At 39.3% G+C, this 24,687-nt stretch overlaps 3 protein-coding genes across 5 annotated transcripts; 2 read left to right on the forward strand and 1 right to left on the reverse strand.

The window, feature by feature from the left end:
• The first annotated feature begins 785 nt into the window (after positions 1–785).
• On the forward strand, positions 786–4,170 carry LOC115966507. The gene is made up of 2 exons (XM_031085730.1): positions 786–792; positions 905–4,170. The coding sequence occupies exons 1-2, from the start codon at positions 786–788 to the stop codon at positions 4,168–4,170; spliced, it is 3,273 nt and encodes a 1,090-aa protein (XP_030941590.1).
• Positions 4,171–9,603: 5,433 nt separating this feature from the next.
• LOC115968321 lies at positions 9,604–15,401 on the forward strand. Of its 2 annotated transcripts, none has more exons than XM_031087684.1 (4): positions 9,604–9,781; positions 10,090–10,791; positions 12,233–12,993; positions 14,647–15,401. In XM_031087684.1, exons 2-4 carry the CDS (start codon positions 10,399–10,401, stop codon positions 15,023–15,025), a joined length of 1,533 nt encoding a protein of 510 aa, XP_030943544.1. In that variant the 5' UTR covers positions 9,604–9,781; positions 10,090–10,398; the 3' UTR covers positions 15,026–15,401. The 2 variants fall into 2 exon arrangements, with proteins under 2 accessions (XP_030943544.1, XP_030943545.1); XM_031087685.1 differs by lacking the exon at positions 9,604–9,781 and adding an exon at positions 9,788–9,898.
• Positions 15,402–19,007: 3,606 nt separating this feature from the next.
• On the reverse strand, positions 19,008–21,832 carry LOC115969443 (O-fucosyltransferase 23). 2 transcript variants are annotated; one of them, XM_031089102.1, is made up of 3 exons: positions 21,286–21,832; positions 20,942–21,053; positions 19,008–20,835 (listed from the first exon to the last, which is right to left on the reverse strand). In XM_031089102.1, exon 3 carries the CDS (start codon positions 20,718–20,720, stop codon positions 19,371–19,373), a length of 1,350 nt encoding a protein of 449 aa, XP_030944962.1. In that variant the 5' UTR covers positions 20,721–20,835; positions 20,942–21,053; positions 21,286–21,832; the 3' UTR covers positions 19,008–19,370. The 2 variants fall into 2 exon arrangements, with proteins under 2 accessions (XP_030944962.1, XP_030944963.1); XM_031089103.1 differs by lacking the exon at positions 20,942–21,053.
• Between the last annotated feature and the right edge of the window lie 2,855 nt (positions 21,833–24,687).

The raw sequence follows: 24,687 nt of genomic DNA on the forward strand, positions 1-24,687 counted from the left end.
GCAGGAGAGCCTACAAAACGCAACCCGAGTTTGTATTGCCATTACCATCAGGACCATGGACACACGACAGACAACTGCAGAAATTTATGGGACCATTTGGAGCAATTGGTCCGGGAAGGAAAATTAAGGCAGCTCTTGCATCACTCTAGTGGAAGGGCGAGCCAAGCAGGTTCCGAGGTGCGTGGGGATGCTTCATCAAGGCTCCCTCGGGGAACAATCAACGTCATCTTTGCGGCCCCAGGGAGGACTGGATCTTGCCCCACCAGAGTGTTGTCGGTGTCCCGATCCCCGGCTGAGGATCGTTCTCAAGCATGGAAGAGAGCCAAGAAGCGTGTCTCCTTGGTTTTGGGTTTTTCAGACGAAGATTTGGAGGGAACCATACAACCCCATGAGGATGCCTTGGTGGTAACGCTGAGGATCAGTGGGTACGATGTCCGAAGGGTGATGGTTGATCAGGGAAGTGCAGCGGATGTGATGTATCCGGATTTGTACAAGGGGCTTGGTTTGAAGCAGCAGGACTTGACAACCTATAATTCCCCTCTGGTCAGTTTTGAGGGAAGGTTAGTCATTCCCATGGGACTAATCAGGTTGCCCGTGCAGTCAGGCACGGAGGTGGTGGAGGTGGATTTTATTGTCGTAGATGTTTTTTCTCCGTATACGGCTATCCTGGGCAGACCCTGGCTTCACACACTTAAAGCGGTTTCATCTACCCTGCACCAGAAGGTGAAGTATCCGTCCGGAGACCAAGTGCTGGAGATAGTAGGGAACCAAGCGGCTGCTCGGCAATGCCAGGTAGCGGCTATACTGCATCGGCCTGAGGCAGAAACCTCGGCTACAGCCGATAATGAGTCATAGCAATTAAAGATCCCAGCATCAGGTTTAGACGTACCAACCAATGGGGTAGAGTGCGAAGATCTGGAGAGGGTGACCGTTGCTGATGATCCAGAGAAATTCTTTCGGGTTGGGGCCAAGTTGCCTCTGGAAGAGAAAGCGAGTTTGCTGGAGTTCCTTCGAACTAATGTGGACGTCTTTGCATGGGACCCGTATGAGGCTCCAGGAGTAGACCCAAATTTTATTTGTCATCGACTCAATGTAAACCCTGCCGTTCCCCCTAGAAGGCAAATTCCTCGGCGACCATCGAAAGAGCATGCCGAGGCAGTCCGAAGTGAAGTTGCCAAGCTCAAACAGGCTGGGGCTATCAAAGAAGTCTTTTACCCCCAATGGCTGGCCAATACGGTGGTAGTGAAGAAGAAGACGGGGAAGTGGCGAGTGTGCGTGGATTTCACGGATCTTAATAAGGCATGCCCCAAAGACCCATTTCCTATGCCAAAGATTGACCAGCTGGTGGACGCGACCGTGGGCCACCCTAGGATGAGCTTCTTGGATGCCTTTCAAGGGTATCACCAAATACCGTTAGCCACCGATGATCAAGAAAAGACCGCTTTCGTGACCCCGGTTGGGAACTACCATTACAAGGTGATGCCTTTCGGTCTGAAAAATGCTGGATCTACCTACCAACGCATGATGACGAAAATGTTCGAGCCACAGCTGGGCAGAAGTATTGAAGTTTATATTGATGACATGGTGGTGAAAAGCAAGGTAGTGACTGAACATGTGGAGGACCTCACTAGCATCTTCGGGATACTGAGAGAACACAGGTTGCGCCTGAATGCTTCGAAGTGCTCCTTTGGAGTAGGTTCAGGAAAATTCTTGGGGTACATGGTGACCCATAGGGGAATTGAGGTTAATCCAGATCAGATTAGGGCTATTAACAGTTTGCAAGCGCCCCGGAATCCAAAGGAAGTGCAGAGGTTGACGGGGATGACAGCTGCGTTAAACCGATTCATTTCCAGGTCAGCCGAAAGGTGTCGTCCTTTCTTCCGTCTGTTACATAAGTGGCAGGGATTCGAATGGACCGAGGAGTGTGTTGAGGCGTTCCAGCAGTTGAAAAATTATTTATCCAAACCGCCGATCATGTCTAGCCCTGAAGTGGATGAGATATTGTATGCTTATCTGGCGGTAGCTCCACACGCAGTCAGTTTTGTCTTGATGCGAGAAGACAATGGCGTCCAGAGGCCGGTATATTATGTAAGTAAATCCCTCCATGAAGCGGAGGTGAGATATCTGTCGTTAGAGAAGGCCATACTGGCGGTCGTCCATGCGACACGTAAACTCCCACACTATTTTCAAGCTCACACTGTAGTTGTTTTGACCCAATTGCCTCTCAAATCCATACTTAGAAGTGCTGACTATACCGGCAGAATTGCCAAGTGGGGAACGATTCTGGGTGCTTTTGACATCAAATACATGCCCCGCACCTCTGTGAAGGGTCAAGTACTCGCCGATCTAGTAGCGGAATTCGCTGAGTGCCCTGAGGAAGTTAGTAGGAGTCAAGACCACATGGATGAAAAATCGGTTGGCATAATATCCGCGCCAGGAGGGCCGGTATGGAGGGCATACGTGGATGGGGCCGCAAACCAACGGGGAGCTGGACTGGGATTGGTCCTGATATCTCCCGAAGAGGTCATCATTGAGAAGTCGCTAAGGCTGGGGTTCTCAGCTACTAACAATGAATCAGAGTACGAAGCTCTGATAATGGGAATGAGTATGGTCCGTAAAATGGGTGGAAAGGCAGTAAAACTGTTCTCGGACTCGAAGCTGGTCGTTGGCCAGGTGACTGGAGAGTTGGAGGCCAGAGACCCGAGAATGCAAGGGTATCTGAACCGGGTTAGGCATATGCGAACAGAGTTCGAGTCGTTCGACGTATTACATATTCCACGAGGCGAGAATACCCACGCGGACTCCTTAGCGACCCTTGCCACCTCCTCAGCACGAAATTTCCCTCGGGTAATTATCGTGGAAGACTTGCATACTCCCACTTCACCAGAAAAGGAGATTTGCCAAGTTCGTCAAGCTAGTTTGACGCCGTGCTGGATTGACCCTATATTAAAATTTCTCGACAGTGATGTGCTGCCCGAAGATAAGGTAGAAGCTGAGAAAATACGAAGGAGAGCACCTCGGTACTGGTTATCCGAAGATAAAAAGCTATATAGACGGTCCTTCTCTGGGCCATACTTGCTCTGCGTGTCTCCCGAGGCAGCAGAATTAATCCTGGAAGAATTGCATGAGGGTATTTGTGGAAGCCACACAGGAGGAAGATCCCTGTCATGCCGAGCACTAACGCAAGGTTATTGGTGGCCGAATATGCAGAAAGAAGCGCAGGAGTACGTTAAGAAGTGCGATCAGTGTCAAAGATATGCTCCGAATATCCACCAACCTGGAGGAGTTCTTAACCCTCTCTCAAGTCCTTGGCCCTTTGCACAATGGGGGCTAGACATCGTCGGCCCTTTTCCTAAAGCTATAGGAAACAAGAAGTACCTGCTGGTCGGCACAGACTACTTCACCAAATGGGTTGAGGCTGAACCCTTGGCGAACATCCGGGACATAGATGTGAAGAAGTTTGTCTGGAAGAACATTGTTACGCGATTTGGAATCCCACGAGCTCTTGTTTCGGACAACGGGCTCCAGTTCGATAGCAATGCCTTTAGGAATTACTGTTCAGAACTGGGAATAAGAAACAGATATTCCACTCCAGCTTATCCGCAAGGCAATGGGCAGGCTGAAGCTGTTAACAAAGTCATTGTCCATGGGCTTAAGAAGAGACTAGACGACGCGAAAGGAAGATGGGTGGAGGAACTCCCACATGTGCTTTGGACGTATCGGACAACGCCCAGGCGTTCGACGGGAGAAACTCCTTTCTCCATGACCTATGGAGCCGAGGCCGTTATTCCGCTGGAAACTGGATTCCCGACATTAAAGACCAGTGCATTCTCTTCGAGTAATAATGATGCGATGTTGGAAAAAAGTTTAGACCTGATTGAAGAACGGAGGGAAAGCGCGATGGTTCGGCTAGCTTACTACCAGCACAAACTCAAGCAGTGCTACGATAGCAATGTGAGGATGAGGCCGTTAGCCATAGGCGACCTGGTGCTGAGAAAGGTCCTGGGGCCCACTAAGAATCCAATCTGGGGAAAACTGGGACCCAATTGGGAGGGACCGTATCGAATTACTTCTGTAGCTGGAATAGGGGCTTATTATCTAGAGGATCTAGACGGAAAACCTGTACTCCATCCTTGGAATGTAAATAATCTCAGAAGGTATTATTATTAGTAAAGAAGTTTTAATTCAAATATTCTCTTTTAACTTACGTCAAATATGCATTCTATGAGTTCCGCATCCTGTCATATCATACTGAATTGTTAAACAGAAACTGAGTTATGCCAGGTCCTCGGATCGCAAACTTAGTGGAAATTAACATCCTATCATACTGAATTGTTAAACAGAAACTGAGTTATGCCGGGTCCTCGGATCGCAAACTTAGTGGAAATTAACATCCTATCATACTGAATTGTTAAACAGAAACTGAGTTATGCCGGGTCCTCGGATCGCAGACTTAGTGGAAATTAACATCCTATCATACTGAATTGTTAAACAGAAACTGAGTTATGCCGGGTCCTCGGATCGCAAACTTAGTGGAAATTAACATCCTATCATACTGAATTGTTAAACAGAAACTGAGTTATGCCGGGTCCTCGGATCGCAGACTTAGTGGAAATTAACATCCTATCATACTGAATTGTTAAACAGAAACGCCAGTTATGTGGAAATTAACAGGTCATATGGATCGCAAACTTAGTGGAAATTAACATCCTATCATTCATACTGAATTGTTAAACAGAAACTGAGTTATGCCAGGTCCTTGGATCGCAAACTTAGTGGAAATTAACATCCTATCATTCATACTGAATTGTTAAACAGAAACTGAGTTATGCCAGGTCCTTGGATCGCAAACTTAGTGGAAATTAACATCCTATCATTCATACTTAATCGTTAAACAGAAACCGAGTTATGCCAGGTCCCAGGATCGCAAACTTAGTGGAAATTAACATCCTGTCATTCATACTGAATTGCTAAACAGAAACTATGTTATGTCAAATTCTTAGACCACTAATTCGGTAGAAACTTACCTGCTAAGTTGTGCATTGAATTATTAAACGGCAGAAAAAGTGGTGATGAGTTTTTCTAAATCATAATCCTAGTAAAAGTAATGCCTTATGAATATTCGTTAAGGAGTCAGAAAGAGAGAGCTTCAAATGCAAGATTGGCGTACAATGAAAGAGGCGTCTGAAATAAATCCATCCAAAATTACGACGAAGTAAGTAAGTGTAAAGATAACTTAGAACCATCAGAATGATAAGAAAGTAAGCAAGAAAGTCCTCTATTAAGTGTCTAAATTAAAATTACAAAGCAGTTTCTATCTTTTTACTTTTTGATGATGCCCCCAGCCGATTGAACTGTGGAGTCCAATTCTTGTTGAAAACCCTGTGAGACCGTATATGCCTTCGAAGCAGTGATGGATTGGCTTGGGGAAGCTCCTGGAGAGGAGGTGCGAGGTAAAACCTCCTCGCTGGGGTTAATAGCTGGGGCTGGAATATCAGCTTGGTGTGGTTGAGGAGCTGAGGGGCGTATCGCTTCGGGGTAGTATACGTTCTCTGGCTTACGTAGTTCAGATGAGGCTTCAACCCCAGCGCGGTTAAGAGCCTCGCTCCAGGTTCTCGCACAGAAAATACGGCAAACCTCCGGAACTTCGGCTCTTAACGCTTTCTCAGTTTCAACTATCCCGATTTCGTAGCCCCTCTGCTCGGCTTCATCCTTTGCCTTCTCAGACTCGATTTTTGCTTTCTCGGCTTGTTCTTTAAGCTTTTCAGCTCTCTCCCTTAACCTCTGAGTTTCTTCTAGATGCTTCTTAAGAACAAGAACTTGCTCCTGAGTCTTCTTCAGTTCGGCATTCGCCTCACGCAGAAGCTTGGCTTGTTCCTCGGCCTGCTTCTGGTAGCCTTCCGATGACGATTCAGCACTCTTGCGAGCTTCTTCCTCGACCTGTAGCTTTTTCCTTGCGACGGTTAGATCCTGTTCAGATTTGGACAAGGTTTGAACAGCCGTTACCCTTCTTTTCCTTTCACCATCTAGCTGGTTGGAACAAGCATTGAGCATCTCATCTAGCTTGAAGGTATTTTGGATGATCTGCAAAAAAATAAAAATAGAAAGGGGGGGGGTGAGTTAGTGTTATAGTCTATGAAAAATGCGCATTAGTAAGTAACGGTCACAGAATGAAACAGTATAAAAGACAGCTTCTCACCATGCCCAAATATCGTTTATTGTCAAGGATGAGTTGATTCTTCCTCACATTCTTTAGCTCAGCCATATCCTTTGGGAGCAATAAGGCCTCCTCTATGGCCGAGGCCACATGACACCCTATGCCGCCGTTATAGTCCCTTACAGAGGCATCGTCTCGCAGGGGTTCCCCACCGAGCATAGGAACTGGCAGCCATGCTCGTGAATCGGGATGTGGGGAATCGGATTTCTCTTGGTCCCGCGTAGAAGGCTGTCTGGTTTTCTGCTGCTTCGTCGCTCGTTGGATATCTTCCTCTCGAGTGGGACGGGATCTGCTCGCATCTGCCACCCCCTTACCTTTCTGCTCTCTGCGCTTCTCTGGCTCGGCAATGCTTGGCGGTGCTGTTTGCGAAGATGATTGAGGAGGGAGGCGGGGGACTGGAGGAGGAGACCTGGCTGGAAGAGATGAAACCTGGGATGGTACTGTTTGGGCAGGTGCAGACTTTCCCTGTTGACCTCCTATCAGTTCCATTAGGCTTTTTTGGGGTATCCTTTTTACCCCCATCTCGTCAGAACTTTCCTCTGGGTTTGGGGCTGATCGAGAATCTCAAAATCGTCCGTGGATTCCGATACTGTTACAACGGTTTGCTTGCTTTTTTCCCTTTTCCTTCTCCTATTGGTGCCCTTTTTCTTGAGGAAAGGTGAGGGTGAAGAAAGCCCCGCTGAGACGCTGGCCACGGAAAAAGGTTCTGTGAGAGGTGTGTGTTCGGGAAGTGGAATACCCTCTGGAACAATGAATCCTTCGTAGGCCACACTGATACGGCGAAGCCGAGGATCGCGTGCCCTAATCACGCACTTCGGCGCCTGAAAGCCAAAAGAAAGGGGGGTATATCCGAGAATTAAATGTGCTGCTCGTAGTTGACCATCAGCCTCGTTCACGTATATTTCAGCTCTCAATAATCTGTCTAGGCTCGCTTTATTGACCAATCTGAGATTGGGCTTTGTGTAGCGTCTATCTGCAAGACCGTTGATTTTAAAGTTAAAAGTTGTGAGACGCGAAAATAATAAAGGTGATTAAAATGTGATTATGAGCTAAGTAGCATAGGTCTATAACTTCACACCCACCTGGCGTTCCCTCCACGGTCGGGCAAGATAGACCATCATGCCATTCCCCAGAAAAAATGAGGAAATCTTCTTTTAGGTGCTTATTTGAAGTAGGGAGGCACTGAATCAACCTTACTTCCGGATATCTCGACTTGAGATAGTAGTCCTGGTCAGCTAGGCGGTGAAGGCTGTACACCCAATTCACGTCGTGATGGGATAGATTTAGACCCATTCTCTGATTCAGAGCGTCTATACTTCCCAGAATCCTAAACATATTGGGAGCGCATTGGGTGGGGGATAGCCTAAAGAAATTAAGGTAACCCCTAGTGATACTACCCATGGGGATGGTCATCCCTCCTTCAATAAAGGCGATCATGGGGATAACCACTTCCCCAGTTTGCCTGGCGTCAACCCACTCCCCTTGGGCCGCATACCTCATCCCTACCGTTGGTGGGATACTGTACTTCATGCGGAAGTTTCTAATGCCCTCCTCGGAGTCAACGAGACACCGAAAGGGATTCCTCTGCTTCCCCATTTTTTTTCTTTTTTCTAAAGAAACTTAGTAGAGAAAAAACTTTTTGATTTTGAATAAAAATGGTAAAAGTTTCGAGAGGACTTACAGGTTCAAAGGAAGGACCTCGGACAACGTACGATTATTTGTAGTCGCCAGGAGAACAGTGAAGACAGGAAGAAGGCAGGTTCAGTGTATAGGCCTTGGAACCGCGTAACCATTAAGGGTAAGGTACAGGTTTAATCTGGGAACGCCTTTATAGTCATGTGAAGATTGTGAGCGGCGAAATTCCCGCTCACAAAACAAGAGAAGCCCCCTACCGTTCGATTTGGATCTAACCGTCGAACGTGGGAGACAAGGGAGTTGTCAGAATTTAATGCTGCCAAAATCGGGGCGCTGAAGCGTCAGGGGCATGCCCCGAAACGCGCACAGCTGCAGGCTCATGACGTCAAAACCCACCTTTTCTCCTGAGGAGTCGAAAAGTAGGATTTTGAGGGGCTATTGTGGGGATCATTCGGTTGATAGGCCCATAGGATTCAGAATTGGTTGAGGATTGTTGGGCCAGTGGCCCATCCGAGGTCGTGCACCCGTCCGAGGACGCCATGCTCCTCGGCAGTATGCGTCCGAGGACGATCGCGTCCGAAGACGATCAGGACGTGGTATCACCACGATCAGATCTCAGAAGTAGGTCATCTCAAGGGGTAGAGTAGCCGACTAAAGATGAAAGAGATAAGGCAAACAAATATCTGAAACTATAGCTGCCTCCGCATTAATGACCTCTCAACCAACTCTCTGGCCGCATTAATGTGGAGGTGATACCTGAGCAGTAGGGAAGCAGCCTTACAGCTGCCCATAGGAAGTTCCAGGAGGCGCCAGATGGGACAGAAAGAAATCCCACGGACACAATCTACACGTGTTCGGTGAAGATGGATCGCGAAGGGGAGTATATAAACTAAAAGAGGGACATGAAGAAGGGGATCGAGAAAAAAAGGAGAACACACATAAAACTGAAGAGAAAGAAGGAAGAAGAAAGTGAGAGAGAGTAACACTAGGGACTTAAGAAAAGACGTTGATTATACCAACAAAAGAAAAGGAAAACATGGTATGGGCTTGAGAGAAAATCTTGGAGGTAGATACCACAGTTAATCTAGCTCTTTACACCCACGCTCTACAAATCATGTTGTCTGGGCCTTTTACGTACGAACCCAATACTGTTTAGGTTCGTCACCAAATCGTGTCCTTACATATATATATATATATATATATATATTTGAGAAGATGATATAGTATGTTGAAATTGACAGGGTAAAACATAGATTTTACATCACATCTTTACAAAATTTAATCTTGATGAAAAATATAGACTTAGCGTGCTTTTACTTAAGGATTATTAGATGTTTTGCATTTTTTGATTGGGTCCCACGATACTATTCATGACCCAGCCAAACTTTAAAAAACACTCATAAACAGGTCAGTCGTGGGTCCCACGATACTATTCATAATTTAAAAATTATTTTACTACAATATTTTCAACAATAAATTTGCAGTTTTCAGTAAAATAAATTATATCTAAACATACCCTTAATATGAATTTTCTAATTTTTTATTATATTATATTTTATATATATATATATATATATGATTATTCACTTTTTTATATAATCACTTTTTTTTTTGAGAAACTTTTTATATAATTAAATATGATTATTCACTTGCCAAAAATATATTTATTTATTTATTTTTATACTCGGGAAGAGAGGTGATTAATTTAGTAGAAATGTGGAGAATTGTACAAACCCAAACTGTATGTAAATGAAGCACAGAGAAGAATGCCAGCAAAGCAGAGAGAGAGAGACAGAGAAAGAGAGGACCTCCCTTTCCGCTTACGCCAATTAACAACAGTAGTAACTGATGATTCTCTCTCCACAATCCACATCCTAATCTTAATCTAAACTCTGAACTCTAAACAAAGAAAAAAAAAACAACATTTTGGTAAGGAAGCTGTTACTATTCTTTACTTGTTGGATTAGGGTTTTCTTTTTCTTTTTATTTACTCACAGTCACACACAGACACACACAAAAATTGCAGATTGGGTCAAACCCACCATGGTATGGAAGCTTTACTTCTTGCCTTTCAATTCAATTTGCACACTTTTATATATCAAATTATTATTTTCCTGGTTTTTTTTTTTTGCCTACAAGTTTTGGGATTAATCTGTTTTGTCATTTTTTTTGTTGGGGATAAATAAGCTTAAATATTGAGTTTTGGATTGATTCCTTGATGGGTTTTTTATTTTCAGGTGTTGATTTTGTAAGAGGAGCTTAAAGCACTGTTTTGATATGAATCTTCCTTTTTGATTTTTGGAGGAGTTTGCAGTTTTGGGTGGACTTTGTCTTTGATGTGTTTTTCTTGTATATTATCTAGAAGTAGGGGCTGAAAGATCACTGCTTGACAAGGATTTTTCTTTGTGATTTTGGGAGATATAGTTGCCGAAATACAGAGTTTCAGATCGATTTGCTCATGGGTCAAGCTTAGATTTTGATAAAAGTCACATCTTGAAGTATAAGCAGTTGTGGATTAGTTGAGAGTTGAGAAAGTGGTATTGGAAATGGAGAATCAGGCAGTTCATGTGAATATCGTCAGGGAAGAAGATGAAGAAGATTTTTGTAGTTGTTGTGAAGATGAGGAAGTGTGGAATGAGACAGAAGAATTGGTGAAGGAAGAGTCAAAAGAAGATCTTGATGAATTTTCAGTGAAGATGTTCTTCAAGGGCATCTCAATATCTGATGTTGAGGACTCTGGTTCTGGGATTTCTGGAATTGGAGTGGTCATGGAAAGATCAGCCAATGTTCCTGTTATTCAGGTGCAGAAAAAGCTTGATCTTTATGTTGAGGAATCTGTGGCTGAATACTTAGCTCTAATGGATGGTCTGGTGGAGGCTGCCCAAAATAACATCAGGAGGGTATATGCTTTTACCGATTCCGAGTTGTTGTTTGACCAGGTGAGTCATTCCTTCATTCTGAAATTGGCATTGCTCTTCTAAAATTCTTAAAAATTTCTCAATCTCAGATGATAAGGTTTGCATAATCAAATTTGAAAATCGTTGCCATTGTTGATATAAGTTTTGCATGAGGATTTAGAAATTGGCATTGTTATATGAGTATATTGCCATTGTTTTATCATTTTATAGTTTGTCATTCTTCAGAATTTCTTGATGCAAAACATAGAATTTTATTATTTTCTTTTTCAGTTTTGTTGCTTTTTTAATTTCTATACTCTGAAATTTAATTTTGTGTGTGTGTGTGTGTGTGTTTTAATTAATTCTGGTTTACTTTCATTTGTTATAAGGGGGTTTGTTTCTTTCTTTGGAGGGACAATTTTACGGGTTCATTACGAAATGCAATTTCAGCATTATGTATTCCACTTAAGAAAAATGAGACCAGTTTATATTTTTCATGCGTCTATAACTTTCCTCTAATGATGAATTGCCTTGGCAAAGTTGTTCCTTTGGGTTGTAACTTGTAACTCCTATGCTTCTTGGGGCAGAAGAATAGTGGATAATCTTGTAAACACGGTTCTAAATGAATCTCAGCATTAGCTCTTACTTAAAAGACAATATAAGAAGGAATTTGGGATTTGGTGACAAGGGATGGCAGGGAAATTATCGAAGTTTTCTTCTGACTTAATAATTGAATCAGTTGTTGTCATTGACATTGAACTGGAGAATCATTTTTTAGTGAAAAAATGGTGCAAAAATGAACCTTTAGAACCAAGTATGAAGAGAAATAATCACAATTATCTCTTTCTGGATTTACTTGAACCCATGAATTATGAACCTTTCATTAACATCGTTGTTAAGCATGAGCTTCTTTGATTTGGTCTGGATATGAAGTTGGTAGTATTTATTAATCTAAAAAAATTAATAAACAATGGATTTTCTATCAATCCATAGTTGCATGAGGTATGTATTCTCTGGACAAACAAAGATAGCAGTACAGCTTGCTCATAAATGGTTAAACTGGCACTAAACTTGATCTTTTCTAATTTGGAATAAATAAGATCATATGTCACATGGAGCCTACTAAATTAATACCAATGGTTGTCTCTAATGGAAGGACAATTTTGAGACAAGAGGTACAGAGTGGACATTGATAAGATTGAAAATTTAGGGAGGAGATGTAAAGTCTGAAAACTCCAAAGTTTTGGTTTGCTAGATAATTTATCTGTTTCTGGAATAAAAGATGGTGTCATGTCATTGCTTATGGGGAATTTCTTGATTTTACCTTACATGGATTTAATTGCAATAATGCATTTTTCAGCATGATTGTTATTGCATGTGATTGATAGCTAACAACACAAATAATGTGCATATATATATATATATACTTTTTTTTTTTGAGTTTTTAAATGTGATTTGGTGATGTGGTGTGAATCTCTTACAGTTATCACATGAGGAAAAGCTTGAGATCCCGCTTCTGATGGCACTTAGGGAAAGGATTCTAGAACATGCCAGTAATCTTGAAGCTTTTGATTTGAAACTTGTTCCCAGTATTGATCTTGAGCAGCCTTTGCAATTAGCCCAAGTGGCAATTGGGGTTGTTTCTTTTCCTTCCCAGGGTGATAAATCACTTGAAAACTGTTTTATCTGTCGTGATGACAAGAAATCGCTGATGATGATTACTATGAAATGTTCTCACAAGTTCTGCTCGAGTTGTATGAGAACCTATGTTGATGGGAAAGTGCAGTCCTCTCAAGTCCCAATAAAATGCCCTCAGCTGGGATGCAAATATTACATCTCTACCTCTGAGTGCAGATCCTTTCTTCCAGTCACTTCCTTTGAATCTTTAGAGAGAGCACTTGCTGAAGCAAATGTTCTCCATTCAGATAGAATCTACTGCCCATATTCAAATTGTTCTGTCCTGCTTGATCCTCGTGAATGTTTGTCAACCAGAGCAAGTTCATCTAGTCAATCAGATAATAGCTGTGTCGACTGCCCAGTTTGCCATAGGCTTATCTGCGTGGTATGTGGTGTTCCTTGGCATTCTTCGATGAGATGTGAAGACTACCAAAACCTCCCATTGGAAGAGAGAGATGCTGCAGACATTACCTTGCATCGCTTGGCACAAAATCAAAGGTGGAAACGATGTCAGCAGTGCCGTAGAATGATTGAGCTTACTCAAGGTTGCTACCACATGACCTGCCGGTATGGGACTTTCTTTCTTCTTTCTTCTGAGATTCTTATTTTAGAGAAGTTCATTTATTGAATGATGTAAAGCTGATCAGACCATGATTTGAGATTCTTATTTTAGAGAAGTTCATTTATTGAATGATGTAAAGCTGATCAGACCATGATTTATTCTTGGAATCTTAGAAACTGATTTTTGATGTAGTAGCAGTGTGTTTTAGATATTGACCTTATGAATTAAATGCATCGGTAGCCTTAGACAAACCTACCTTTATTGATGACAGAACAAATGATTTATTGCCCAGATCCAACCCAAATAGAAAGTGTTGCGACTACACTTACAAGTTACAGCAACAACAAAGGCCTAGTCCCAAATTTTTTGGGGTCAGCTATGGATCCTCTACAGATTAGTTAGGGTCAGCCACATCTATTCTTCTTCTCCATCTTATTCAATCCAGCCATGAAAAACAATATAATCATTCTCTCTCACCTACATATCCCTTACCATCATCTTGTACTTGTATAGATTATATTATTATTACTAAAAAGTATCCTAACAAAATCTGAATAGATAATAAGTAAAATATTAAGTCAATTTTGAAACTCTCAATGTTCATGCAGTCAAAGCTTTAAGAATAGAATTTTCTTTTTGTGATTATTAAATTTCAGACAATGCAACAGTTCCTACAGGGATTTTAAGATATCCAGTGCAGCTGATCCAAATATCAGTCCAGCCAATTAAAAAATGACAATCTATCTTTCTTGATAATTAAATTTTTACTCCAGGTTTTTAACATCAGATCTTTTCCACAAATCATGTATAAATTATAGTGTTGGTGTTTCGTTTATAATAGTAAGAGAACCAATGTGCCTCAGTCCTATTGAGCCCCAATTTGGCATCACACATGCTTAGGAGTATAAATATTGGCCTTAATGATGCTCTATAACCAAGAAAGGAATTGAAAGCTGTGAGAGAGAGATGCAGATTTTTCTTGATGCGGTGAATCTAACTTCTCAAGTTCTTTTGATGCCCATATTTTTCTTAGCTCTCTGGATAAGTGATTGGATTAGAAAATTTAGATACTAATTTTTAAGAAAGTTGATTTCTACGTACATCATATTCGCCTTTGTATTTGTTAAGATTAACCTGGATTCATTTTGTTCTCTTTCTGCTGGGAGATGACACCTGGAGTGAACTAAATTTAGATCTTTACTAGTTGAATTTCCTTCCATACTTGGAATCTTTCTCTTAATTTAACAAATGGAGTGGAATTTTCTGTTGACTGCATCTTATGATTTGATTAAGATGGGAGTAAGCTGTTGATGATTCAACACTCAAAGCACAGCTGCAACCATAAAGTTCAAAATGTTTATTTCTTATAATTATACTCAAAATAACCCAGCCAAACCTTTATGAAAGTATGAAAGTGTAAACTAAGTATGATGATTTTTTAAGGTAAAGACAATAAGTGTAAAAACTAACTATTTTGATTCTGGTACCTTAGGAAAGATTTAGGATTGTTACGTCACTTTGCTGGGTATTCTTTCAATATTTTGTATGCACAAATGCACTGCATTATAGTGCCAAATTATGGATTATATTTATATTCAACTTTGATGGCATGATTTTAAGTTGCCAGAGACAATTTTGTTAACATCTCTCATTTTCAGGTGTGGACATGAGTTCTGTTATTCTTGTGGTGCGGAATATAGTGAAGGCCAACAGACCTGTCAATGTGCCTTTTGGGATGAAGACAACTCTGAAGACTTTACCCACTCTATGCAAGAATCGGAACAATGGGCATGGGAGACTTTCAATTCGCTCCCTATGATTATGGATGCATACTCGGACCAAGAAAGATCACAGTTGGCATTGATCCAAAGGTTCCTTGCCGGAGGTTTTAGTCTGAGTGACCATCACCCTTACCAATCCCCACCCCGCTGTACAGACTCCTACGTAGATGCTTTGAAAGATATCCATCAGCTTCCTTGGCTTGAGAGGTTTGTTTCTGTGATAAGTGATAACTACTATGAAGACTATATCCAATGAAGCAAAGACAGGATTCCTCTTGAAATTAGGAAATAAGTTGCAGCTTCCCAACAATGCTTAAAGGGAGGGAGAGAGTTTCTCACTCTACTCACTCCAACTTCATTCACAGCCCCATGCAGAAATTGGCTCTTTTCTTTCTACGTAGTTTTCCTAGTCATTACATACTGGAAAATTGTGATCCTGATGGTCCTTGCATAAAATTGAGAAGAAGAATTTATGCTTGATTTATTGCTTTCTTCTCGAAAGAAAAGGAAATAGAATAGAGAACATTTCTTATGTTAGTGAACTGAGGATATTTACTATGTTACTGAATTTAAAAGTAAAGCTAATGAAACATATATTTCCATTTTAATGACTGACATCTGTGGTTAGATGAGCAATGTTTTGGTAAATCATTCAAAACTGGTGCTCTTCTATGTTATCTTATAGGAGTTGCTGAAATTTTCATTGTTGAGCTTCTTTTAACCAGTTTTGGACCAAATGGCATCAGATGGGTGTCCCAGTTGTATTTGCTAATCAATTTAGTTTGGTGGTATGTTCATTTACAAGTGTGTAGCAATATCATGCTCCGTTTGAAATTGTACATTTTCAAAGTAACAACTTTTAAAAACTTCATATTTGGAATTTTTATTATGGAGAATATTAACCGGCACCGGCTGGTGCTGGTTAAGTGCAGAAAAGACCCAAAAAAAATTGTCAGAAAAAGTAAAAAATTCTGCATAGTACCTGCAAAACTGAAAAAAAATGACATGAATTGTAAAAAAGACAAATTGTGTCAGTAAAAAGTAAAAAAATTCTGTGGTTAATGGGCACCGCACGGTGCCCATTAACACAACCCTTTTATTATAGGCGTGGCTTTTTCAAACAGCCAATGTTTAGAAAGCCGAAAAAACAAAGGGTGTAACAAGAGTGATGATTATTGTAGTGCTATTTATGCAAATTTTTGTGGGTGAATTTGGGGATGATATGACTTCGCTTGCATTGCGCCACCATATTCTCGTTATCGAGTCCTATAAACAGGCTATAGTTACATAACCTGATATACATGTGACTTCAGAAAGAATCATGCATCATTTGATGAAAATCCAGCAATTATTTCTGTGGCTGTAGTGAAGTCTTTTGCGAGTTACGCCCAACGCTACTACCGGATTCCTAATTGTAGATGCTGATTTGAAGAAATCATGAGACGTGCTTAACAAGTAACAACCCAGAAATTACCAATTACAAATAACCAGACTGCAAAGTACAAATATTCATTACCCAATTCCTAAATACAATCTTTATTATTAACAAGCCAGTCAAGGGAGCCGGTTGGCTACAATCTAAACAGTAATCACAAGCTCGGGGCCTAAGTATAGAATCTAGATACTAAATACAGAGGCAAAACATTGGATACCCGATCTACCACCTCCATATTCACATCATAATCTTATAGTACCTACCATGTATTTCATTTCAACGGGGTATCCTATTTCCTAACACCTCCCATTGACTCCCACTCATAGCTTCCTTCAACAAATATATATACATAGAGGTCAGGTACTACTTTAAAAGGCTGAATAGTCAGGCATAACTAACCCAAAGAAAACATGCAATTGCATTAGCCTTAAGGAAAAATTGTCACGCAGGACATTAGCTTTGAAAGTTGAAGCTTTTATCAAAAGGTCACACCTACTCTTAACAGACGAAGAAATGGATTCCATTATTCATGAATTATGCTAGGCACACAAAATTTTTCACCAACTGTTAACATGGAATATTGTGATTAGAAAATCACTTTCACACTGACAACACTTTTATTTGCACTAATGAAAGTATGCCAAAAAAATAGAATCTCCATCCTGTTTTGTGTTAAGAACATAATTGAAAGATTCTTATATAATATAATCAGCAAGAAACACAAAACAATTGAAGCAGAGAGTAGACTCAAGTACTTTACTCACCCAACTAAAAGGTCATTCAAATAGCTTTTAGTACTAATCATTTCAAGTATGATGTAAACTAATTAGTAAAAGCCTAAAATTAAAGGCCTGGTTGACTGGTTCAGTCTTATACCTACTAAGTTAGGACTGCATTTATTTTTTATTTTTATGATTTTATCTGCAGTCATGTCATAAACTGCTCTAGTTAAATTATTCAAGCCCCAATGTTGACATTTAATGGAAGAGTGTGGCTATCGTGACCTCAAATTTGACTAAAAAGCTAAACAAATAAATGCTCATAAGCGATGCCTAGTTCAATTATGAGAACAGCCTGATCAGAGCAGCTACAAAGATAAATAGCAAGACACACCATCAAAGTCCACACTCCACATTACCTAAACTTCTGAGCAGTAAATGTTTTCCACTTCCACTCAAGGAATCTAGGATTATCTAAATGTTCAGTAAAAGCACTATACCATAAAATAAAACAAAGAGTATACGCCAAAAGAATCTTTACATTTGACTATCAGGAGGAGACCATAATTCCTTAATTATTGTGGAGGTGACAAAGTGGGTGACTGGCTAAACGTTTTCCTAGTTGCACCAACCTTCAAGTAAAGAAAAGAAGGAATAAAGAGGAAGAGAAAAGCTCAGAAAAAATTTAGTTTCCTGCTGTTTGAGAAGCTTTACTTGGAGAAGTTCACAATAAAAAGCAGAGGATCATTGAGATGTAAGCAACCTGGAGATCCCCCATATTCCAATTGTCATTTTCCTGAACTCCTATGATATGATTTTCTCTTACAATAATAATGTCTAATCAAATTTAAAATCAATGCATTTGCTTATGTACAAAATATATACTAGACTCTTTGATTCACCAAGTCCTTTATCAATGAAAATGATGGCATAAATGCAACATTACTCATACCATTTGTAATAAGAAATAATTACACATAACAAATGTAATTTAAAAATGCAAAATGAAACGCATAACAATTTATATATGCAAGTTCAGGAAATTTGCAAAGGCACGATCAGGGAAATTTTGCAACTCTATAAGATTAACTTTGACTTTTATTATGCAAGAACAGAGAAAGATGTATTTCGCTTATGGGGACTAATTTGCACGTGCAAGATCTGAGAAATTTTGCAACTTTATAAGATTAACTTTGACTTCATTGGGCAAGAACAGGTAAAGATGACATTTTGCATATGGGGTCTAAATCTAATTGCATGTGCAAGATCAAGAAATTTTGCGACTTTATAAGATTAACTTTGACTTCCATTGGGCATGAACAGGTAAAGATGACATTTTACAAATGGGGGCTAATCTGCATGTGCAAAATCAGGAAATGTTGCAACTTTATAAGATGAACTTTGACTTCCATTTGGCAAAAACAGGTAAAGATGACATTATGCATAAGGGGGCTAATTTGCATAATTGCATGTGCAAGATCAGGAAAATTTTGCAACTTTATAAGATGAAGTTTGACTTCCATTTGGCAAGAAAAGGTGACAATGACATATTCTAAATGAAAGTTTAGGACAAAGATGAATGTAAGTAACTTAAGAATCAAATCCATCAAGAGTAAAAGTTGGATCCTCAGCACAATAGACTGCCTCTGAACGTCAAATTAACTATGAAAATGAAGGTTCTAAAATGGAAATTAGAAGAAAAGAGTAAAAGTTGGATCCTCAGCACAATAGACTGCCTCTGAACGTCAAATTAACTATGAAAATGAAGGTTCTAAAATGGAAATTAGAAGAAAAAAAAAGTGGGGGGGGGGGGGGGAGAGAAAGGAAATCTTGTGTTTGAATTCTCGGAAGATCAGCAAACTGAGACAGACCTAGCATACCAGTGCCACTCAATTCAAATTTTCTTTTCATTTCCCTCAGACTCACAGTATTGCCCACAAACAGAGAAATAGTTAGGACGTTTGTTCTCTAAATAGCAGCCTGCAAAAAATTTAAGGCTCCCCAAGATCATTATAATTACTGGGATCCAACTTTTCCAAAAAGCACAACATATTTACCTTCAACAACATAGAAAATCCAACAAGTAATGTGAAATCTGAAGGGATCTCTATTACTGAATGATAAATGTATAAGTGATTACATTAGTGTGCTGTAGGGAAATCTACAAAAGATGTAGCCACTGAGTTGAAGAAAAAAAAAAAAGCAATACACAAAATTACATAAAGGCAAAATGTACCAATTCAGTATCAAACTGCTATCTGGACATTATCTATCACTGATTTTGTCTACAAAAAATAAATAAATAAAAATCCCTGTTAACTTGTAACTATACCAACCAATTCTGCCAGTGTATGACAGTTTAACTATCTATATATTTCAAAAAGGAAAGCAACCTCAATAACTCCATCAAATGGGAAAGATTGCAGCAGAATCACATACCATGACCATCAACAAGAGATGTCATTAGAGCCATAGCTAATAGCTTGAAGGCTTGAATCTGACATATTTGTCATCCAGCTTCGAGGGCCCTTCGATTCCCCTAATATGTTATACGCATATGATGGCCACCTTACATGCATCCCGCACGAGCTTGTGACGCCCATTTTGATCATCTTCTGTGTTCTCTCAAGAGCTATGAGACTTGAAAATGTAGAAAAGCTGTTGCCAACAAAGACATCAGCCCTTAAACACACTTCATAATCAATTGCTGATTGAATGAGATAGGGATACTTCTTGTAAATTCCATCAACACCCAATTTCTTCTTCTCCAAAGGAAGCAAGCCTTCCTTCCAACCATTCAATATAGAAGAATCTTCAAGAAGACTATCAGCCACAGCAAGGTAAACTACAGTTGGAGTCTTCAGGCCCACAATGTTCCTCACTCTTTCAATAATCTCCTCCTTGCTGCTACAAATTTGGCTTATGTTTAATCTCTGCTCTAACTTCTTACAGTGAATCATCCAATCTATCTCTATCCTCATATGGACAGCTACATAAGGCACTAGCTGCAATGTAGACCCCTCAGAATTAGCCCCATCTTGTACAGGCTCGGTATTGCTTCTCAACTCCAGTACTTTCTCTCTAATCTTTGTTACAACTTTATCTGCTTCTTTGGTAATCTCATCCACCAAAACTAAGCACTCAAAGACCTTGGCATAGTCCTTAACAGGCCAATGATCATGCCACACAAAGGGGTTCTTCCCAACTATGCGTATCACCTCATATCCATCAATAGGGTCCTCTGTATGCTGTCTCAACTGATCTAAATCTCTCTCAATTGTCCACTTCCTTCCACTTCCTTTATGAAGCTCAAACACTCCGGTCTGATTCAAAAGATCCGAGTATCGACCCAATCGGACAAATCCAGCGCATAGTGAATTGAACTTGTCAAATTGGAACACTTTATCCAAGGAAATTGGTTTCAACAGATCAACTTCTTTGTAAAACAAGGAAGCACTTAAGCTAGGCATCAAAAGAGTTCGGTTCAGCATTCTAGCAGTTAGACAAGCTCTTGCAAATGCAATCTTTTGATTGTTTAAACCCCATACAATCTGAGGAACCTCCAAGAACTTATCTTTTCGAATTCCCAAGTCAGAATTCACTGACAAAGATCGGTTGTGGAGTAAGACCAAGCTTTTCTGCTCAATTCCACCAGAGCCAGAGTATGTAATAGTGGGAAGCAGAGCAGCTCTAATAACCAGAGAAATCACAACCAAAATAACACATTTGCATGCTATTGAATTCAAATGCCGGCCACAGAATTTGGATTGCTTACAATTAGACGATGATATGTCCATTTAAGATTCACTTGTAAATACTCAATCCTATGGGTTCAAGTCCAACACCACCAACTTGAACGCCACAAGAAATCCACATCAATCCAGAGAAAAGTTGCACACAATCGGCCTAACCCTGAAAATTAACAGAACCATAAATCAATAAAAAGATCCAAAGAAAAAAAAGGGGTTGATCTAGAACAGGACTAGGGATGAAAAAATTGACAGGCTTTGCATTGCACCTTAATTCAAATGGGAAATGAAATGGGTGAAAGAAGCAAAAGGCATCCAAACCCAGATGCCAAACTCAAGGCAGAAAGCGCCAAGAGATTCCCACGTGATACTCTCATCAAACTGCGTTCAGGTAAAGCACCATCAAAAGATTCAAAACCATCTTTTTTCAAAACACCAGAATTCACAAGAAAACAACAACAAAGTACTAGAAAGAGAAAGTAACGCGTGCAATGCCAAAGAACTTCGAGGTGTCACGAGAGACAGAGAGTCTGGGTGTGTGTGTGTGTTGTTGTGTCTGTGTTTGTTTCCAATGAAAAAAAACCAAAAACTGCAACAACAAAAAAAATCTCACCTTTTAAGAACGCAATACCTTCTGAACCCAAATTAGCTTATGAGAAAAAGGAATCTGAATTTTTTTCCGAACTCTGAGCCAAAACTCAGAGACTCAAAAAGAGAGAGAAAGAAAAAGACAAAAGAAAAATAATCATGCATGAAGAAAAGGAATCCACAAAGGCCTGGATTCACGCAAACCTCCAAAACCAACCAGCCAAACCCATCAATGTCAAACAAAAAATCAAAACCAATATGATAAAGACTTTAAATAACAACCCAAAAAAATCAAAATTAAATCTCTTTTTTTTTCTTTTTTTAAGTAAAACCCGAAAAGAAATATTGGGTTGATGAAGACTAAAGATAATTATACAGAAGAGGAAATAAAAAGAAAAGTAAAGGGGAAGTGAAAAGGAGTCAGAAGAAATGAGGGATATGTACAGATGAGAGAGAAAGCAGAGAGAGAGAGATTGAAGGGTAATTGTCTAATCAGGGTGAGGCAAAAGGACATATTGAGATTTCATTCACAGTCACACCAGAGGAATACCTGTACTAGTCAGTCCCACAAAACTTGACAAAAAGCCAAAGTTGGAAGGGAACCGTGAGCTCCTAATTATGAGTTTTTTTTAAAACAAAGCACCTACTCCTATAAAGTATTGTATTGTATTGTATGCCTAAAAAGGTGGCTCTGACAGTTGGTACTCACTTGGCCACTTGATGCAGGTGAGCCTGGCCCTTTTGAGCTGGTTTTTTTTTTTTTTTTTTTTTTGGAGAAAGCCCTTTTGAGTTTTGAGCTGTTGAAATAGGCACTAGTTACATTTCTCACTAAAATATAATATAATATAATATATGGTCCCTCTTTTGCCTTCAATTTGATGTTCACAAGTCTATATATATATATATATGTAGAAGTTTTGTTTGAATTGAATTTATTGTTGCTGAAACTAAAAACTGAAAATATTGTAATAAAATAATTTTTAAATGTGTGAATAGTACCGTGGGACCCATTTTTAATATTTTTTTAATATATGAACAGTATTGCTACAGTGATAAACAGTTCGTGAACAGTGATGGAACAGTGCGTAAACAGTAAAATTTGTCTCATGAACAGTAAATTTTGCTCCCTTAAACGCGTGAAAGCAAAAAAAAAAAAAAAAAAAAGAAGCAAAATGTGACGCGGGATTTAGCGAAAACGCTGAATCCAAACGCTCACATAATTTTCGATCCACACGTTTTCTTAATTCTCAATTCTCAAGGAAGCTGTTGTTGCTGTTTGTTTGTTTTTTTTTTTTTTTTTTTTAAGCAAGGAAGTAAAAATTGTTGTTAAATTATTAACGAGAAAGCTAATGAATGCTCTTAGGGTAGGAAAATTATTAAGTACTTTCAGAGTATCATGAATGTATAGTCTCCTCTCTCACTTGAATAGTAGATCCCATCATAAATTTAATTAGTGGGACATACCATTCATGTGAGAGGAGGGAGTATACATTTATGGTACTCTAGGAATACACAATAATTTTTTTTTAGGGTAATGGTTAACAATCCAATTAAAGAAAATTTTTATGGGAAAAAAAAAAAGTAATTAATGTTTTGACAGTTTTTTCCATTTTTCAAAAAAGTAATGTCAAAACTTTCCTAAAATTAATTGATAACATTTTCTTAAAAAAAAAAAAAATTGATTGATAACTATTCTAATACAGGCACCCGTTAGCATGACCTATTATTAATATCATATACAAAAAAAATCATGCCATGTTGCTATTAATTATGGTCATTATTTCAAATTATTAGCTGTCATTGTTTGGGAATATTACCCCTCTTGGTATGGAGCTAGTATCTTATGTGCCCGGGATATGAGATTTATGTCTCATTAATATGTGTAGGGCTTACATGTCATGAGACATAAGTCTCATAGGTTGAGTGCATACAAAACTTTCACTGGGTGTGGAGTTTGAGCTATTTCAAACTAGATACAAGTTAACTTTAGTGTACTGGAATTGATACTGTAAGGACCTAGTTTGAACTTTTAGCCCAACAAATGTATGGACTTAAATCCAAAAAGCCCAAAGTAATAAATTTGTAGAGAATGTGTTGGAAAACTGGGTTTTAGTGAATTAAGTAACCGACCTATGGATTTTGATGACATAAAAAGAAAGATAATAGACGTTCACTAAAGAAAAAAAGTCTCTGGCCAAGTCCGAGGAGACTGATTCTTAAATATTATTCTCAAAACTTTACTACAAGTCTGGTTCTAGATTGCTACAATGTTTCTTCTATTTTTCTTCTTTTTCCCTCCCCCTTTAAAAGGAGGGTCTCTCCCATTATATAGCCCTCTTTGGGCCATATTGATCCCACACTTGTTGATTATCTGAATCTTTATTTGAGTACTTGTCACATCAGACACTCACTTTGACTTTTTGTGAGTTGCGGTTGCCAAGGCAGTACTATTCAAGGGTCTTCTCCACATAAATGCGGCCAGAAAAATAGATGCAATGCATTCAATGCGGTGGTAGCAGCTTTCCCTTAGATATTTTTTGGGGTTTCCTTCTCTCTTGCACATTTCTGGGGTACGTCCTTGTCACTGATGTTTCTTGGAAGGTCGCCTTGATCATTAGGATCTGTGTTTGACCTATTCTTAGCCGGTCCGAGGAGACACTCCTCCTCGGACCACCTTCCCATCCATGCTCTGTTAGTAAAGTCTAACTCAAACCATTTTGTACTGCTTGCTTGTCTTCGGATTACTTACCTCCTCGGACAAGACCCAAGGCCCAGTATGTGATTTGAGCCCCTAACCCCACCGATACGATATAGACACATGTTTAATTTTTGCTAAGTGTTTGCATTGTGTAGAGTATTGAAGCTAACCCCTATCCAATCCCTATATATATTGATTATGAATAATAAAATTTACCATTGTTTTCTAATTTTTTTTTTTAAAATGAAGATATGAATCACCTATAAAATCAAATGGTTTTTCATATAAAATGAGTTTGTTATTACTATTGAGAGGGTTGTTTTTTGGAAACACATACTCTTAGTGTGGAAATAGTGTCGTCGAATAGATGTGGAGAAATTTTAAGGAGATTGGAGTAAATACCCAAGCTAGCATTAACATTTTTCACTATATATATATATATAATAAATAGAGGCAAACTTACTGAAATCTTTAAGTAACAAATAGTAAGCATGTCTATTTACATATTTATTAAAAATGAATAAAAATAGGATTATAAATAAAAAATGAAGTTTTACAAAATTATAAAGTAATTAATTAAAAGAAATGAGATAGAGCAAATGCATAGTAAGAAATGTTATATTTACAATATTTTCACAACAAATCATATATGACAGATTGTTACCGATTGTTATTGGTTGACAAAAACGTAATTTTAGTAGTAGATTTAAATTAAAACCAATAATAATT

Source organism: Quercus lobata, chromosome 11 (assembly GCF_001633185.2).
Source record: "Quercus lobata isolate SW786 chromosome 11, ValleyOak3.0 Primary Assembly, whole genome shotgun sequence".
NCBI lineage: Eukaryota > Viridiplantae > Streptophyta > Magnoliopsida > Fagales > Fagaceae > Quercus > Quercus lobata.

What these genes read in the sequence shown, in the direction of transcription:
- LOC115969443 (XM_031089103.1), bottom strand. Translation starts at nt 20,720, where the DNA reads ATGGACATATCATCGTCTAATTGTAAGCAATCCAAATTCTGTGGCCGG.
- LOC115968321 (XM_031087684.1), top strand. Translation starts at nt 10,399, where the DNA reads ATGGAGAATCAGGCAGTTCATGTGAATATCGTCAGGGAAGAAGATGAA. An exon ending in CCGAGTTGTTGTTTGACCAG is followed by an intron (nt 10,792 to 12,232) that starts GTGAGTCATTCC and finishes AATCTCTTACAG; the next exon opens with TTATCACATGAGGAAAAGCT. An exon ending in TGCTACCACATGACCTGCCG is followed by an intron (nt 12,994 to 14,646) that starts GTATGGGACTTT and finishes TCTCATTTTCAG; the next exon opens with GTGTGGACATGAGTTCTGTT.